At 42.5% G+C, this 15,000-nt stretch overlaps 2 protein-coding genes across 2 annotated transcripts in view; one reads left to right on the top strand and one right to left on the bottom strand.

The window, feature by feature from the left end:
* Positions 1-8,284: 8,284 nt before the first annotated feature.
* rpa3 (replication protein A3) lies at positions 8,285-9,844 on the bottom strand. The gene is made up of 4 exons (XM_042075628.1): positions 9,649-9,844; positions 9,433-9,507; positions 9,023-9,131; positions 8,285-8,866 (listed from the first exon to the last, which is right to left on the bottom strand). Exons 1-4 carry the CDS (start codon positions 9,745-9,747, stop codon positions 8,799-8,801), a joined length of 351 nt encoding a protein of 116 aa, XP_041931562.1. The 5' UTR covers positions 9,748-9,844; the 3' UTR covers positions 8,285-8,798.
* Positions 9,845-9,939: 95 nt separating this feature from the next.
* umad1 (UBAP1-MVB12-associated (UMA) domain containing 1) overlaps positions 9,940-15,000 on the top strand; it is a 16,721-nt gene continuing 11,660 nt past the window's right edge. The window contains exons 1-2 of the mRNA XM_042075627.1: positions 9,940-10,375; positions 10,829-10,935. Of these exons, the coding sequence (XP_041931561.1) occupies positions 10,854-10,935 (82 nt within the window). The 5' untranslated portion in view covers positions 9,940-10,375; positions 10,829-10,853. The remainder of the gene's footprint in view (positions 10,376-10,828; positions 10,936-15,000) is intronic.

Consider the following 15,000-nt stretch of genomic DNA (forward strand, 5'->3'; position numbering starts at 1 on the left):
CAGAACACAGATCACAACGTCTGAAAGGAAACATCAATTAGACTAAAAAACACACACACATACACACATCTAATTAGGCTAAAAAATACACACACATACACCCATCTAATAAGACTAAAAAACACATACACACACATACACACATCTAATTAGGCTAAAAAATACACACACATACACCCATCTAATTAGACTAAAAAACACACACACACACATACACCCATCTAATAAGACTAAAAAACACACACACCCATCTAATAAGACTAAAAAACACATACACACATCTAATTAGGCTAAAAAATACACACACATACACACATCTAATTAGGCTAAAAAATACATACACACACATACACACATCTAATAAGACTAAAAAACACACACACCCATCTAATAAGACTAAAAAACACACACACATACACACATCTAATTAGGCTAAAAAATACACACACATACACCCATCTAATTAGACTAAAAAGAACCACACTCACACACACAGAGAGAAAGATCTAAGAAAAACAATTTTGAAAAAATAAATCTTCTGCTCAGACTCTGTTTACAAGATGTAAAGTCTAAAATATATGAAAAACATTTGAAAACTAATTTGTAATCTCCTCCATCGAAGGTCCATGATGTTCATAATGATATCATCATATAGATCATCATAGTTATCATAAAAAAACCTGGGAAAAAATCCCATTTGTAATCATTTTAATGATCAGGTTGCATCTCTACAGTTTATATGTATTGCATTAAACACATTTTAATTCATAACTGAGGCTAAACCTGGCAAAACTTGTGAAAATCTTAAGAAAAATTGCAATGCACACACAATCCCTGGGCTTCTCTACCCTCAACAGACAAATTTGGGATATAACAGTTCTGGTTGCAGTCCATTTCAAGTACAAACTTATTTAGAACAAACAGTCTCAGTATTTGAATGGTCTAAAACGGAAGTGTCTTTGCGCAAAACGCAAGTCACTTTATGGGCGGATCTTGGGCGCTGATGCTATTTGAGCTATTATACTTGGGCAGCCGTGGCCTACTGGTTAGCGTTTCGGACTTAACTGGACTTAACTGGAGGGTTGCCGGTTCGAACCCCGACCAGTAGGCACGGCTGAAGTGCCCTTGAGCAAGGCACCTAACCCCTCACTGCTCCCCGAGCGCCGCTGTGGTTGCAGGCAGCTCACTGCGCTGGGATTAGTGTGTGCTTCACCTCATGTGTTCACTGTGTGCTGTGTGTTTCACTAATTCACGTATTGGGATAAATGCAGAGACCAAATTTCCCTCACGGGATCAAAAGAGTATATTTACTTATACTTTTACCGGCGGGATAATTGACAATTGCGCCCGACGCAAATCTAAAATGGTGTGGTCTGAAGTAGCTACATTAATCATGGGTGTGGTTTGGGCCTAATGTGCAATAAACCAATCAGAGCGTCATCTCACATGACACGCTTGTTCCATAGCTGATTGCTATTATGGTGGCGTATTTTGCCAGGCGCAGCCAGGAGCGTTCACAGTGCTATAATCACTGTTCAGTTGGGAACAGTTAGCTATTGATTTTTCCTCTTGACAAAATGTAATACAGAATTGTCACAAAGACATACTTTCTGATGTTTTGGGATCACTCTCACTGAATCACGAGGTTATGAATGCATGGTGATATTTTTGCAATGTACAATGTAATCTAACATGCTCTCCCGTGCTGCCGCTGGGGCATTTGGGTTAAATGGCATCGGCATGCAATTCAACATCACGTCTCCTTACAGTAAGTTCTCTAATATTTCCTAATTTATGTCATCAACACATCCGTGATTCGTGAAAATTTGTACGCTAGATTTATGCCTATTTTTTCACATCTTAATAGACACCACGCTGATTTCCCTCCAGTGGTAATATTTTTCTTTGAAATTATGTATGGTTTACAGAAATGGGAACTACTAGATGAGAGGAGCGAAGTGTGCGTTGTGCAGCACAGACGGCCAAGCAAGGGCTCCTTACCCTCAGGCAACTCAACAACTTTCAACTCTGCACAGTATCCCATTAACTGCATGACAGTAGGCTATTTACAATATTTTCTGTAAAGTAGAGTTTGTAAACACGTTATCATCAACTTAATGCACACACAACATTTGTCTGAGCAGGAGAGAGAATAACAATGAATGGACACAGGAACTACAGAAATTGTAGCCAAGGCTACTTGCTGCTTTCTTTTACTGTCTATGGTTGCTGGTTAACAGCACATAAAAAGCTGATTTAAGCTTTCACTAACTCAAGACTTCAAGGCCATCATGGATATAAAACGTTTTTTGAAAATAACGAAAGGATGGAGGGAACATAGCAAAGCAAAATATCAGCAGTGAACGTTTGCGCCGGAACACGCCCCGTCTTTTCGCTGAACCGCCCCTGTGGGCGCAATCGAATTCCCTAATTTACAGGCACGTACCTGTGGAGGGAAAATTCCAATATGCGCTGACTGCAAAATAGGAAAGACAAAAGCGCGAGTATACAAAGTCAATTGCACTGGGACGCAAGATAGAGCCCTCAGTGTGCCTTGCTTCTTATCAGCATAGGCCTTATTCAGGGCCAATTCCAGCTACCAAAGCACAGGAAAACCTGACGGCCACTAAACACCACTAAACGGAGATTCATTCTTTTCAAAGCACACAGTACAGTTGTACAGTTTTACAGATGTTATCAGATGTTATCGCGGGCCGCCAGAAATGTTTCCGCGGGCCGCCATTGGCCCCCGCGCCGCACTTTGAGAACCTATGATCTATAGTGATATCATCATAGATCATCATAGTTATCATATTAATAATCTATAGTGATATCATCATAGATCATCATAGTCATCATATCAATAATCTATAGTGATATCATCATAGATCATCATAGTCATCATATTAATATTCTATAGCCATTTCTTGTCCTGTGACTGTGGTTATTTGGCATGTGAGTCAGGAATAAAATGTCCCTCAACACCGTCAACCAAATGTCAAGACCAATTCACTTTGGTGTACAGAATCATTGTGCATTATTTCTTTAACAATTTCACACATTCCAAATAACAGCCCAAGTGGAACTATAGCCCTGCGTTGGCAATGTTGTGAATGAAACGTGTATTTTTAATATTCAGATAGATAGATAGATAGATAGATAGATAGATAGATAGATAGATAGATAGATAGATAGATACTTTATTCATCCCGAGGGAAATTGTAGGCATCCAGAAGCTTATACAACCTTAACCCAACAAACACACACACACACACACACACACACACACACACACACACACACACACACATATCTCACAGGCATAAACATCACTCACAGAAATGCACTCAGGACTATAGCACTGTGTTGACGATGTTGTGAATGAAATGTGCCGGACATAACTTAGACACATTGTGCAGTATTGTACATGTGAATTGTATTTTTGAATATGTTATTGTGAATATTGTATTTTTAATATTTTATTGTGAATATAGCATTTTGACGTTTGGCCCCATTTTTCTATGTGTAGTCATACAGAAACATAGTGAGTGGATCATGAATATGACTTGTGACTGTAGTGATTACGAGGTGAGTGTGTTGCCGTTTCCCAAAGACAAGGATACATACTCAACGGCCGGTTGAACCATCGAACTACGCTGAAGTACAGTTCCAATGCCAAGCATCCATCAAAATCTACCAAGGACGAAGTCCTTCGTTTTGCTGAATTTTCGTGTGTGTTCTCAGCATGCTCGGAACACCCACAATCCCGTGCACGCATTTCTGGAGGATTTAAAATCTGCATTAAACAAGGCAGTTCACCATGTATTTAAATGTTAACATTGTCTTATTGTCACTATGTAAAGTAACCTTAATGAAGTATGGGCTCAGGTAATCTTGACAACTTTGAACTCTCACACTGTAATCGTGTAAAGAAGGCATTTAGGATGGGTATTTAAGCCCTTTCCAATGAGAGCGATTGCTAGCTAATAAGTACACTTTTCTCTTTACGATTTTGCTTAATGGTTGCTACTCCGTGGCTTATTTTAACAGATGAATCAAACATGCAGAATTCAATTTATTGAATGGGAGCATGACACTGGTGCATTCATTGTTTTTCAAAAAGAAGCGGGCAGGAGGCATGATTTTCAAAAACGCACCTGCAGCCTCCTGCACACTCGCTAGTCTGCTCCACTGTGTGTTTTCCAAATGCAAAGAAGAAGCCTGGTCTCCTCTCCTCTCCTCTCAGGGTCAGACTCGGCAGAGCTCAGGGCAACAAGGCAAGAATCCTCCAGGATCCTCAACTTTTGAGAAACAGCCTGTGTATGTGTGTGTGTGTGTGTGAGAGAGAGATTGCGTGCGTGTGAGTGCGTGCGTGTGTGCGTGCGTGTGTGTGAGTATTTGTGTGTGTGTGTGAGATAAACTCCCATGTTTTACACCACACTGGCCTTTGGCCCCTGTCTGGGTCACGACCCTCGTTAAACACAGCTGTTTGATTGGCCCAGAGAACACTGTGTGACCCTTCCCCTTCTAACCACAGTAACGACACCATTATGTTGTAACTTCCTGTGACTGTACGGAATGGACTGGATCAGAGGCTGAAGGAGAGTTCCAAGGTCAGAGTGTCAAGGTCAAGTGCTGCTGTCGTTACCCCCCCACAAGTTCAGCACGGGGAGACACTCTCAGCTCACTGCCTGGGCTTGCTCCACAATGGCAGCTGCAGACCCTCAGGGTTAGAGTCCCCCACCTAGCAAGGCGTAGTGTTTGTGTGTGTGTGTGTGTGTGTGTGTGTGTGTGGGTGCACACGCGTGTTTGTGTGTGGGTGTGGGTGTGTGTGTGTGTGTGTGTGGTGGTGGGGGGGGGTGTAAAACACAGGGCAGGAGTTGCATGTGATCACCAATTAATCCCACTCATCAGCAGTGATATACAATCCCATGCTATGCCAGATCCATTTGTCCCTATGGCACTGTTGTGTGGTTATCGGCCTACCCATCATGCCGAGGGTGGAGACAGCGGGTGTCCTGACTGGGCGGCGATCTGATAGCCGAGTTCTAGAACGCCCCGGGCAGGGCAAGGTTGGCCTTAAGCTCCGCCCACCTGCTGGAATGCCACTGGCTGATTGATGAACGCAACATTCTTTTCTAGAACATACCGAGAGCAGTGCACCGAGGGAGTGTCAGGGCGATATCTCATCAGCCAATCAATCGCTAGAATAATCTGATGACATCAAAGGAAGTGGTTTTTGAGATAACAGCCAAGTACAGTAAATATGAGCTCTGACAACCTGTCAGATGTCCTATCAGTGCTTTCATAAAGATGATGTAAGTATAAGTATATAGACTCTTTTGATCCCGTGAGGGAAATTTGGTCTCTGCATTTATCCCAATCCGTGAATTAGTGAAACACACTCAGCACACAGTGAACACACAGTGTGGTGAAGCACACACTAATCCCAGCGCAGTGAGCTACCTGCAACAACAGCGACGCTCGGGGAGCAGTGAAGGGTTAGTTGCCGTGCCTACTGGTCAGGGTTCGAAGCGGCAACCCTCTGGATACAGGTCTGGAGTGCTAACCAGTGGGCCACGGCTGCCCCTGCGTGATGCGTGATGTGATGTATGTGATACTATACTACACATTATTAATTCCACATTATTCATACATGGGGTGTACAATAACCCAAACCTGATGCATAAACACAGCATTAAATAAAAAAAAAGTGTATTAAGTGTTATCAATTATTTTCAAATGGTTAGTGCACAAAGACCGTTATCACACACTTGCATAGTAATTTAGCTGGGGCAGTGTACAAATAAGGGGCTTATCAAGGTACACTGTGACTGGGCCGTGTTAGCGCAGCAAGTCTCGCTGGCCTATAGATTTATAAAGGTTGACTGAAATAGTTTAGTGGTTATTGATCGTCATTAAGTGTTTAGGTCTCGCGTCTCTTCAAATGTTTACACAAACACCTCTACCAAAGACTTGCAGGCGTGCAAACTCAGATTGACCCCGTCCTGATCTCTTTGGAATGAAAGTCTGCTGGAAACTCATCTATGCTCCTCGAGCTGGAGTTGGGTTTGTTTGGAGACTGACAGTTTAACGGAAAAAACAGTGTCAAAACAGGTTCATACTCATAATGCCATTTGACAACTCACTCAGAGCCATGGAGCTTACCTGAGAGACCCTCATAGAGCCATTTGACAACTCACTCAGAGCTACGGAAAGTCTGCAGTTTAGGGAGCTGAGGAAAGGTGTTGAAACATGCTTTTCTATAGATATGCTTGACATCTCTGAAAGCCACCCTCTGAAGCAAGCGTAGCTCTGATCGACCCCGCAAGAGTGTTTGCCTGAACGGCTTCCAAAGTATTCTTCACAATGCAGTGCAAGAAAAGGAGCTCCGGAACACATAGATGTCCAAGTTGCTTATCTTTATTTCTGAACGCACGGTGCAGCAACAAAGTAGGATACATCTTCATCCGAGTCCGTTCTTTACTTAATGTTTAGACGTAGTATGCATCTTCATCATTAACATTTAGATGTAGTATACATCTTAATCCTTAATGTTTAGATGTACTGTAGGATACATTTTCATCCATCCTTTACAATGCACTTTAATGTAGTGCTGACTAGACTCTCCATGGGGCTGCTTAAGATTAATCCCCTCACTGTAGCCAGGTGCTCTTTGCTAACACCTTTATTAAACCAGGGCTGTCAGACTGATATAAGCAGCCTGGGAGTTATTACCACAAGCAGGAGTGATGTTTAAAAACGGCAGACTATAAGATGAAACTCAAACTCACACTCATGTTTGAGTGTGATTTAAAGCAACACAATGTAGTGACATGAAACATGAACACAAAAATGATTGTGGCAGATTTGCAGCAAACTTGTGGGTGATTTTTGGGAAACAAATTAGTTCATTGGAAAATATTGACAGAAGTTTGCCAATGTTGGCTGCTAGAGGCAAACTTCCAGTAAAGTTCTGGCACTAATGAGAAGTCTGCAACTAGTGGCAAATGTGTTCGCCAGTGATTTGCCACCACACTTAGCCAATAATGGCAAACATCCAGTGAACTTCTGGTGACAAACCTAATTTGCATATGACATTGCTGCAAATTTGCTGCAACATTGCCAAAAGTTAACCGCAACTGTTGGCCAGAAACCTAATTTGCATGTGAAAATATGACCTTGCTGCAAATTTGTGGCAACTGTTCACCAGAAACCTGAAATTTCTGTAAGGGCAGTCACATGAAAATAGCAGCTTCAGACTCATTTTGATGCTGCACTGCCTTATAATACAGAGAATGGAGCCTCTGATATTGCTGACGCGCTCACAGAACACCTGGGCAAATTCAGCGCTCCCAGAACACCTGGGCAAAGTCAGCGCACACAGAATGCCTGGGCAAATTCAAAGTCAAAACATTTTTCTACTGTTCTACTGTGGTTTCCTGACTGGATGGCGTGTTTGATTGCAGCATGCAGTGTATTCTCCTTTAGTCGTTTACAGATATATAAGTAAATAATACTGTACAAAATTGAAAAGAAAATGAAACCTTTATTTAAATATATCATCAGGGTCGCAAAAAATGTTGTAAAGAAAGCAAACCGTTTTATTCTCAGCTTCATCACTGTTTGAATTGAATCAAATGCTTTGCAACGTTTTGTCCACCTAGAACTCACCTCTGGTATTGTATTATAACAGTCTCGTGCCCCATTTCATAATCAGTGTTAGACAAATAAAATTGGTGCTAAAAGGGGACCAGGTATGTTGAAAAATATTAGGAAAAAGTTAGCATTTAATATACTGGAAATTTCTTATTTGACCTATAGGAAACTGATTTAATTTTATCTCTATCACAGTGCATCATTTTTTTCTATATATGTCACTGTATGGCAGAAGGAATCTCAGTCAAATACAATACCCAATAAATCAAAATTGTGTTTGGGTATGTATAATCCTGGTATTACTTTGACAAAAAAAAAAAAAAAAAAAACCCAGCCAAATATCACTGATGATGAATAGACTGCAGTCAGCTAGCACTTCCACTAGGACACCTGCACACTTGTCTTTTTAGACTTTCCTCAGTAGAGGGCGCCAGAGTGCTGAGTTGCAGGGCACTGGTACAAAGCTCAGTCGCCAAGCTTCCTGTCCTACTACCTCTCACTATGTATACATTATTATGAGTGGGAGGTGTTGATGACACACAGAGCTTTGCATAAATTACTAAATGACACTTTGCATAACCAAAGGGTCTCCTCACAGAGCATACTTACAAGACGGTTGCAACACTGAGAAACAAACATATTTATTTGTTATTAACTGATTGATACAAGACAGTAAAAAAATAAACCCAAAACAAATGTACATATCGGTCATCTTTCTCAGATACACAATTTGAGAAACAGAAATGGTTGTCAGCTTGTGAGTATGGCATTCCCATACTCTGCATACTTTTAAGAGAAAAATCAGACATCTGACCCAAGTCAAGAATAGACTGATGGAGGCTCCCCATGTTCAACAAAACCATCATGTATCCCGCGAGATGCTTTGAGTATAAAGATGTAACTAGTAACAGAGGTCTGAAGGAATCCTACAGATAAGGCAACTGGTTACCCAGGTAACCCCAGGAGTAACCTCTGATCTCCAAACATGTCACTCTAGAAACAACAGTTCTAGTTGTTAGGGTTTTCTTTCAAGAGATCAGTGGCTACTTCCGAAGATACCTGGGTTGGCCAGTTACCTCACTTCGCAGTACAGCCTCCTGTGCTGATGTGGCTGGCCAGTGCAGGCCCTTGATGGCTCTCTACTGGAAAGGATAGTGCTGTGGGTGGTCATGGATAATTTTCAAAGCTTCGTTGTAAAGCTCCAAATCTGGGACAAAACAAAAAACATTGAAAACAGTTTAGTGTCAAACATCTGTTCTGAACAACACAGGCGAAGTCGCATCATTTATATAAAGGCTGGGGAGACACTAACAAAAAAGACAAACTGCATGTCTGCATATAAACAGCTTCCGATGATACTCACCAAAGGGTATTTTGTCGTCTCGGAGGGCGGTGTAGGCTACAGCCATGACCGTGCCTTTGTTGGACACCATGCCAACCACCTCCACAATTCCACTCAACTCCTCATCAAGCTACACACACACACAAACAAACGTTGCGTAAGTGCTTGATTAATACGAAAGGCTGATCATTTACATCTGTTTTGCCATTGGTCAGCTTACACACTGTATTTAGACACTGCACATTAGCCAAGTTAACGTTACATTGATTGATACATTTTCACCGTCAAAGAGGGCTACTCTATTTTCACCAAAGCTAAATTTGTCCTATTCAACTGATATTATATTCGAATTTATCAACTATGTTCACCGAAGCCCCTAGACAACGTTATTTATCTGGCTAAACGTGGTGTAATCTGAAGGAAACACTCACCGGCTCATTGAGCTCCACGGATGCAGTCTTGCCCTCGCCGTCTGTTAGTGTGAAAGACTTTCCTGACGGGTGGACCTGCAAAAGTAAACACAACAAACCTCACTTACACGTTATAAGTTACGAGAACACCATCAAAGGAGCTCATGAGGTCCATTCGTATTATAACCGAATGGAATGCTAGCCAGCATGAACGCAGCCTAAGGTCCTTTAACTTACCTTCTCCACTCGCCCCGTAAAACAAACGGGCTTGCTCACATACTGAGACAGCATAGAGGCATTTATCCTGTGTTTAGGGGCTTCAAATACACCTGACATGTTTCTTTGCTGGCTGTTTGTCTTTTTCCTCAAGTTCGCGAGAGAAAGTTGCGCGGGAGATGCTACGGTCGCATATGTGACGTCATTTCCTTAATGCGCCCGATAAGAACTCCCCACCAGAAAATAAGACACAAATAATATTGTTCCTTGGAGCTAGACTGTTTTTTTTAGTATTTAAGATAGTGTACCATAAAATAATAATAAAAATAACAATACGTCTGTAGCACAACACATATATAACAAGAATATAACAGGAATGTATTGACCGAAACCAGTTAATAACCACGATTATCGTTTTCAACCTTTAACAAACGCACTGACATTTGATGATCCAGTCATTAATTTATAATGTATAAAATATGTCAGGGCAAAACACTAGGTTAAAATCAAAGTGAAATGTGTAATTGAATGTCTATGGTATATAAAGAAATCTGTATGCTTTAAAGCGTTTTAAAAAAGGAAAACTGTTACGCTGACTTTTATGTGGGCTGTTGTTTCGACTCGGATCAATTTATGTTAACGCCCGACACACACTACATAAGAACTTGTAAACAAAAACAGAACCGAGGCCTTGTTCATAATTTATAATAGACAGTGAAAGACATCGAATTATTTATTCGACGCAAAGGTAATATCACTTGGCTAAAGATTTGTGTTATTATTGAATGTAAAAAAATGTGTTTGTTTTCGACGGCATGTACTTCATTTCGTGCGTATCAAGTTTCAACTTTGAGAAGTTAAATTAAATAACGTTTGACTTTTAGCTGTCTGTCTGGCTAGCTAGACCACGTACGAGACGATATTTGCTAAATTTGCTAACTTTCAACTAAGTAGTAAATTAAGCTATATAGTACGAATGTATAACATTATTCTTGTGACATGTTAAACTAAAATCATTCAAACTACCCTGATACTCACATCTAACGAATGGTTTTGCCAATGTCATTTAGATTGGCTTTGCTTTAGTAAACAAACATGGTTGCTTTAATCGAGTAGTTTGTTAATATCTCTAATTTCTTGAATTTCCCCTGGGGATCAATAAAGTATCTATCTTTCTATCTATCTATCTAATATCTTTCAGAGTCGAGTCAGCACCACTATTCAGGATGTTAAGTTTTTTCGGACTACGGAAAGACCAATCCAAAAAGCCTTCAGCCGAGAGGGAGCTGGATGGATTCGTAATCATCGGTAAGAACCAAGTGACACTGGATTATTATTCAGAACGTTATAGACCTAGGCCACTTAATTAGTTTACGTTAGTAAATAATGCTTAATTTATGAGATGCACCCTGACTGTCCGTTGGCTTACACCAAAGCATTGCCATATGGCAGAGCAGATGTGACAGGCGTGCATTTCAGCAACGCTTCTTCCTTGTCACAGTCTCACTACTTTGAGGTTTCCCCCTTCCCCAACTTCTAGTATGAGTGTACGCCTATGCTGCATCTTCATTGCGTGTAGCCTAAATATGTTAAATTCATATAAACTATAAAGGCACACTGATACCCACAGTTATTTAAATGCTGCAATCGAGTGCCTTTCGATTTTTCTTACAAACTGAACACAAGGAAATATTTTATTAAGTCCTGTTTCCGTTGGCTTAATTTGTTTCAGTTTTTATTCCGATGGCTTGATCTTGATGACAAGTGATTGTTTGCTCTTGCAACAAAGAGAGGAAGGAGCAATGCCTAATCAGGATTGAAATATGTGGATTCCACAATGCCCTGGTGGATTTAGGGACTGCGAGTTTATATAGTTTGACATCCAGATATGGCCATTGCAGCACCATGGATGCCAAGGCCATGATTATCACACTTTCCAGTACAAATGTGCCCTTCCTCCTCTACTGCAGGCGTAGAGACAGCAGCTTGTGTGTCTATTGTTTTCATGTTTGTTTTTTCCTTAGTATAAATCAGGAGTTAGGCTAACTCGAGAGCGTATAACAATCTGGTTGTTCATGAAAATGTTTCTTCATATGAACTTTACCCCACTTAAGTACACACTCTCTCACTCTCTCTCTCGCAACACACACAAACACAAACTCTGGCATAGTCTACACTTCCTTCATAGAGAACAGACTAACTCTGTTTCCATAAGGCGGTGAGTCGACCACATGTTGTGACATCACAGCCCTGTCCAGACCAGCCATCCGCCTTGAGGCACATATGCTGGAACCGATCAAACTTTAATCCATGTTAAACCAGTCCTCCCAAATCCCCTTAAATTATGGCGCTGGAAGAAAGAAAATGTGATATTAGACAGCAGGAACCCTCCCTCTCTGCCCACTGCTGCCCAATGGCATTGTGACTTTAACAGGTCCTGGCCAATGGCATTGTGACTTCAACAGGTCCTGGCCAATGGCATTGTTACTTCAACAGGTCCTGGCCAATGGCATTGTGACTTTCACACTTTCTTCGCCAATGGCATTGTGACTTCAACAGGTCCTGGCCAATGGCAGTTAGCCTGGCAAGCCTCACTCATTCACTAATTGAATAGAGTCTGGTCACTAGCGATTGGGAATTTTGTGCAAGCTAGCATGGTGACAGGCGTAGACATAGCACTAACTTTAAAATTATTGGTCCAACCTTAACCATTCACATTGATCAGGGATTCCTGACGTTACTTCCTACTTTGCCTAAACTTTACAAACTGACAAAAATATTGGTAGTCATTGGTACTACATTGTTAGTCAGGAAACAATTTATGTGAGCCTACCCTTGCTGTAAATAAATGTACACATTCCTCCGACTGCGATTTTTGATGTTTGCAGGCGTTACTACTACTGTTTACCAAAGCTGAAACTGTAGCGTCATCCCCTCTCGTCACTGACTGGGCAGGTACTGTAATCTGCCGACCGATGAAAATGGTAGTGAAGTATAGTGTTCCAGATTAGGGTGTTGCACAAGTATCTCACATTAGTGAACTATAGAGTTCCAGATTAGGCTGTTGCACAAGTATCTCACATTAGTGAACTATAGAGTTCCAGATTAGGCGGTTGCACAAGTATCTCACATTAGTGAACTATAGAGTTCCAGATTAGGGCGTTGCACAAGTATCTCACATTAGTGAACTATAGAGTTCCAGATTAGGCTGTTGCACAAGTATCTCACATTAGTGAACTATAGAGTTCCAGATTAGGCTGTTGCACAAGTATCTCACATTAGTGAACTATAGAGTTCCAGATTAGGCTGTTGCACAAGTATCTCTCTGAAAGGAGATCTAGATAGGCGTGTCCAGGCTAAATGGCAGTGTGACTTTCACCCAGTCTTTGCCAATGGCAGTGTGACCCCCCCCCCCCCCCCCCCCCTTCAATTCTGGCCAATGGCAGTGTGACCACCCCCCCTCCAATCCTGGCCAATGGCAGTGTGACTTCCCCCAATCCTGGCCAATAGCAGTGTGCCTCTCCTCTCCCGTCCTGGCCAATAGCAGTGTGCCTCTCTCCCGTCCTGGCCAATAGCAGCACTTGTGATTTTCCCCTGGTCCTGCGGAGCTAGTAGCTGAGGCCAGCACAGATGGCTAGGGCCTGTATGTTTCTCTTGGCTCTGTGTGTGTGTGTGTGTTTGTGTGTGTGTTTGTGCTTGCCTTGGCTCAGCCTGTTGTGTTCTAGAGCTAGCAGCTCTCTCCCACTCGAAGGTGTATGTGTGCGTGTATTTGTGTGTGTTTGTGTGTGTATATAGCGTGTGTGGGCGTGTGTGTGTGTGTAGGTGTGTGTATTTGTATGTGTGCGTGTGTGCATGTGTGTGTATGTGCGTGTGTGTGTGTGCGCATGTGTGTATGTGTGTGTGTGTGTGCATGTGTACGTGTGTGTGTGTGGGGTCCGAGGCGAGCTGTTAGCAGAGAGCAGTGCTGATCGCCATGTGCGTGTGCCTGACCAGAGCCACTGTGAAGGCCAGTCTGAGCGCAGAGCAGATGGCGTCCAGATCTGAGAAATGAGGCCGAGAAGGAGAGGAGAGGACGAGACGCTCATCCTGAGCTGTGACTCATCAGGAGGAGTGTGTGTGTCGTGAGGTGTGTGTGTGTGTGTGTGTGTGTGTGTGTGTGTGTGTGTGTGTTCAGGCAGTCCATGTTGCCATGGCCCACATCCTTGACATTCTGTGTGTGACGTCACGAAAAAGCAGTTTCATTATCGCCTGCTTGTGAGGAGGCAGGCAACCCTGGGCCTGTGTGTGTGTGTGTGTGTGTGTGTGTGTGTGTGTGTGTGTGTGTGTGTGTTGAGTGTCCTCTTCCTTCTCCTCCCCTCCTGGGGGGTTTGTTTGTGTGTGTGTTTGAGGCTGTGTGTGTGTGTGTGTGTGTGTGTGTGTGTGTATGTGTATGTGACTGAAACTTGACTGTCCCACTTGCAGTGCTGTGTCATGAGAGCGGCGTGTGTGTGTGTGTGTGTGAGTGTGTGTACAGTGTGTGTGTGTGTGTGTTGGTGTGTATGGGAGTGTGTTTGTGTGTGTGTGTGTGCCGCGTGCACACGTATAGGGGAGTGTGTGTGTGTCTGCGTGTGCATGTGTGCGTGTATATGGGAGTGTGTGTGTGTGTGTGTGTGTGTGTGTGTGCACGCGCGTGTGTTTGTGTGTTTATCTGTTTATGTGTGTCTACATCATTTCCCAAACAAATGGAGTAGTGATTATATTGGTGTGTGTGTGTGTGTGTGTGTGTGTGTGTGTGTGTGTGTGTGTGTGTGTGTGTGTGTGTGTGTGTGGGCTTAAGAGCTCAGGCTGCAGCTGACACTCGAGGAGTGCAGCTCACTGATGAAGTCATAAGCAGCTGCACCTACATTAGGAGTCACTTTCTCCTCTCTCTCACACACACACAGACACACACACACACACAGACACACACATACACACACACAGACACACACACACACACACTCTCTTACTCTGACCACAGTCATCTTTGAGTCTTCTGTTTGTTCCTCTGTCTCAGTGTCTCAGTGTCTGTGTGTGTGTGTGTGTGTGTGTGTGTGTGTGTGTGTGTGTGTGCGTGTGCTCGCGCTCTCTGTCTCAGTTGAAACACATATGAGCGGGTAGAACCTGTTTGCGTCTTTTCTGCGGATAAAAGCACCATCCCTCTTTCGTGTGTGTGTGTGTGTGTGTGTGTGTGTGTGTGTGTGTGTGTGTGTGTGTGTGTGTGTTTGTGAGTGCATATTGCTACTCCATTGTATTACATAACAAATGAACCTTCCTGTTTTTCTATCTACCTTTAGAGCATTCTCTGAAAGTTTCACCATCCTGCACACTCACTCACAAATCTCACAGAGATCA

The sequence above is a fragment of the Alosa sapidissima genome, chromosome 21 (assembly GCF_018492685.1).
Source record: "Alosa sapidissima isolate fAloSap1 chromosome 21, fAloSap1.pri, whole genome shotgun sequence".
In the NCBI taxonomy this organism is placed as follows: Eukaryota; Metazoa; Chordata; class Actinopteri; order Clupeiformes; family Clupeidae; genus Alosa; species Alosa sapidissima.

Bases quoted from the DNA above. Each gene is read 5' to 3' on its own strand.
- rpa3 (XM_042075628.1), bottom strand. From the start codon at position 9,747: ATGTCAGGTGTATTTGAAGCCCCTAAACACAGGATAAATGCCTCTATG. The intron at 9,508-9,648 runs GTAAGTTAAAGG...TTACTTTTGCAG, and splicing joins TTACGGGGCGAGTGGAGAAG to GTCCACCCGTCAGGAAAGTC. The intron at 9,132-9,432 runs GTGAGTGTTTCC...GTGTGTGTGTAG, and splicing joins CCGTGGAGCTCAATGAGCCG to CTTGATGAGGAGTTGAGTGG.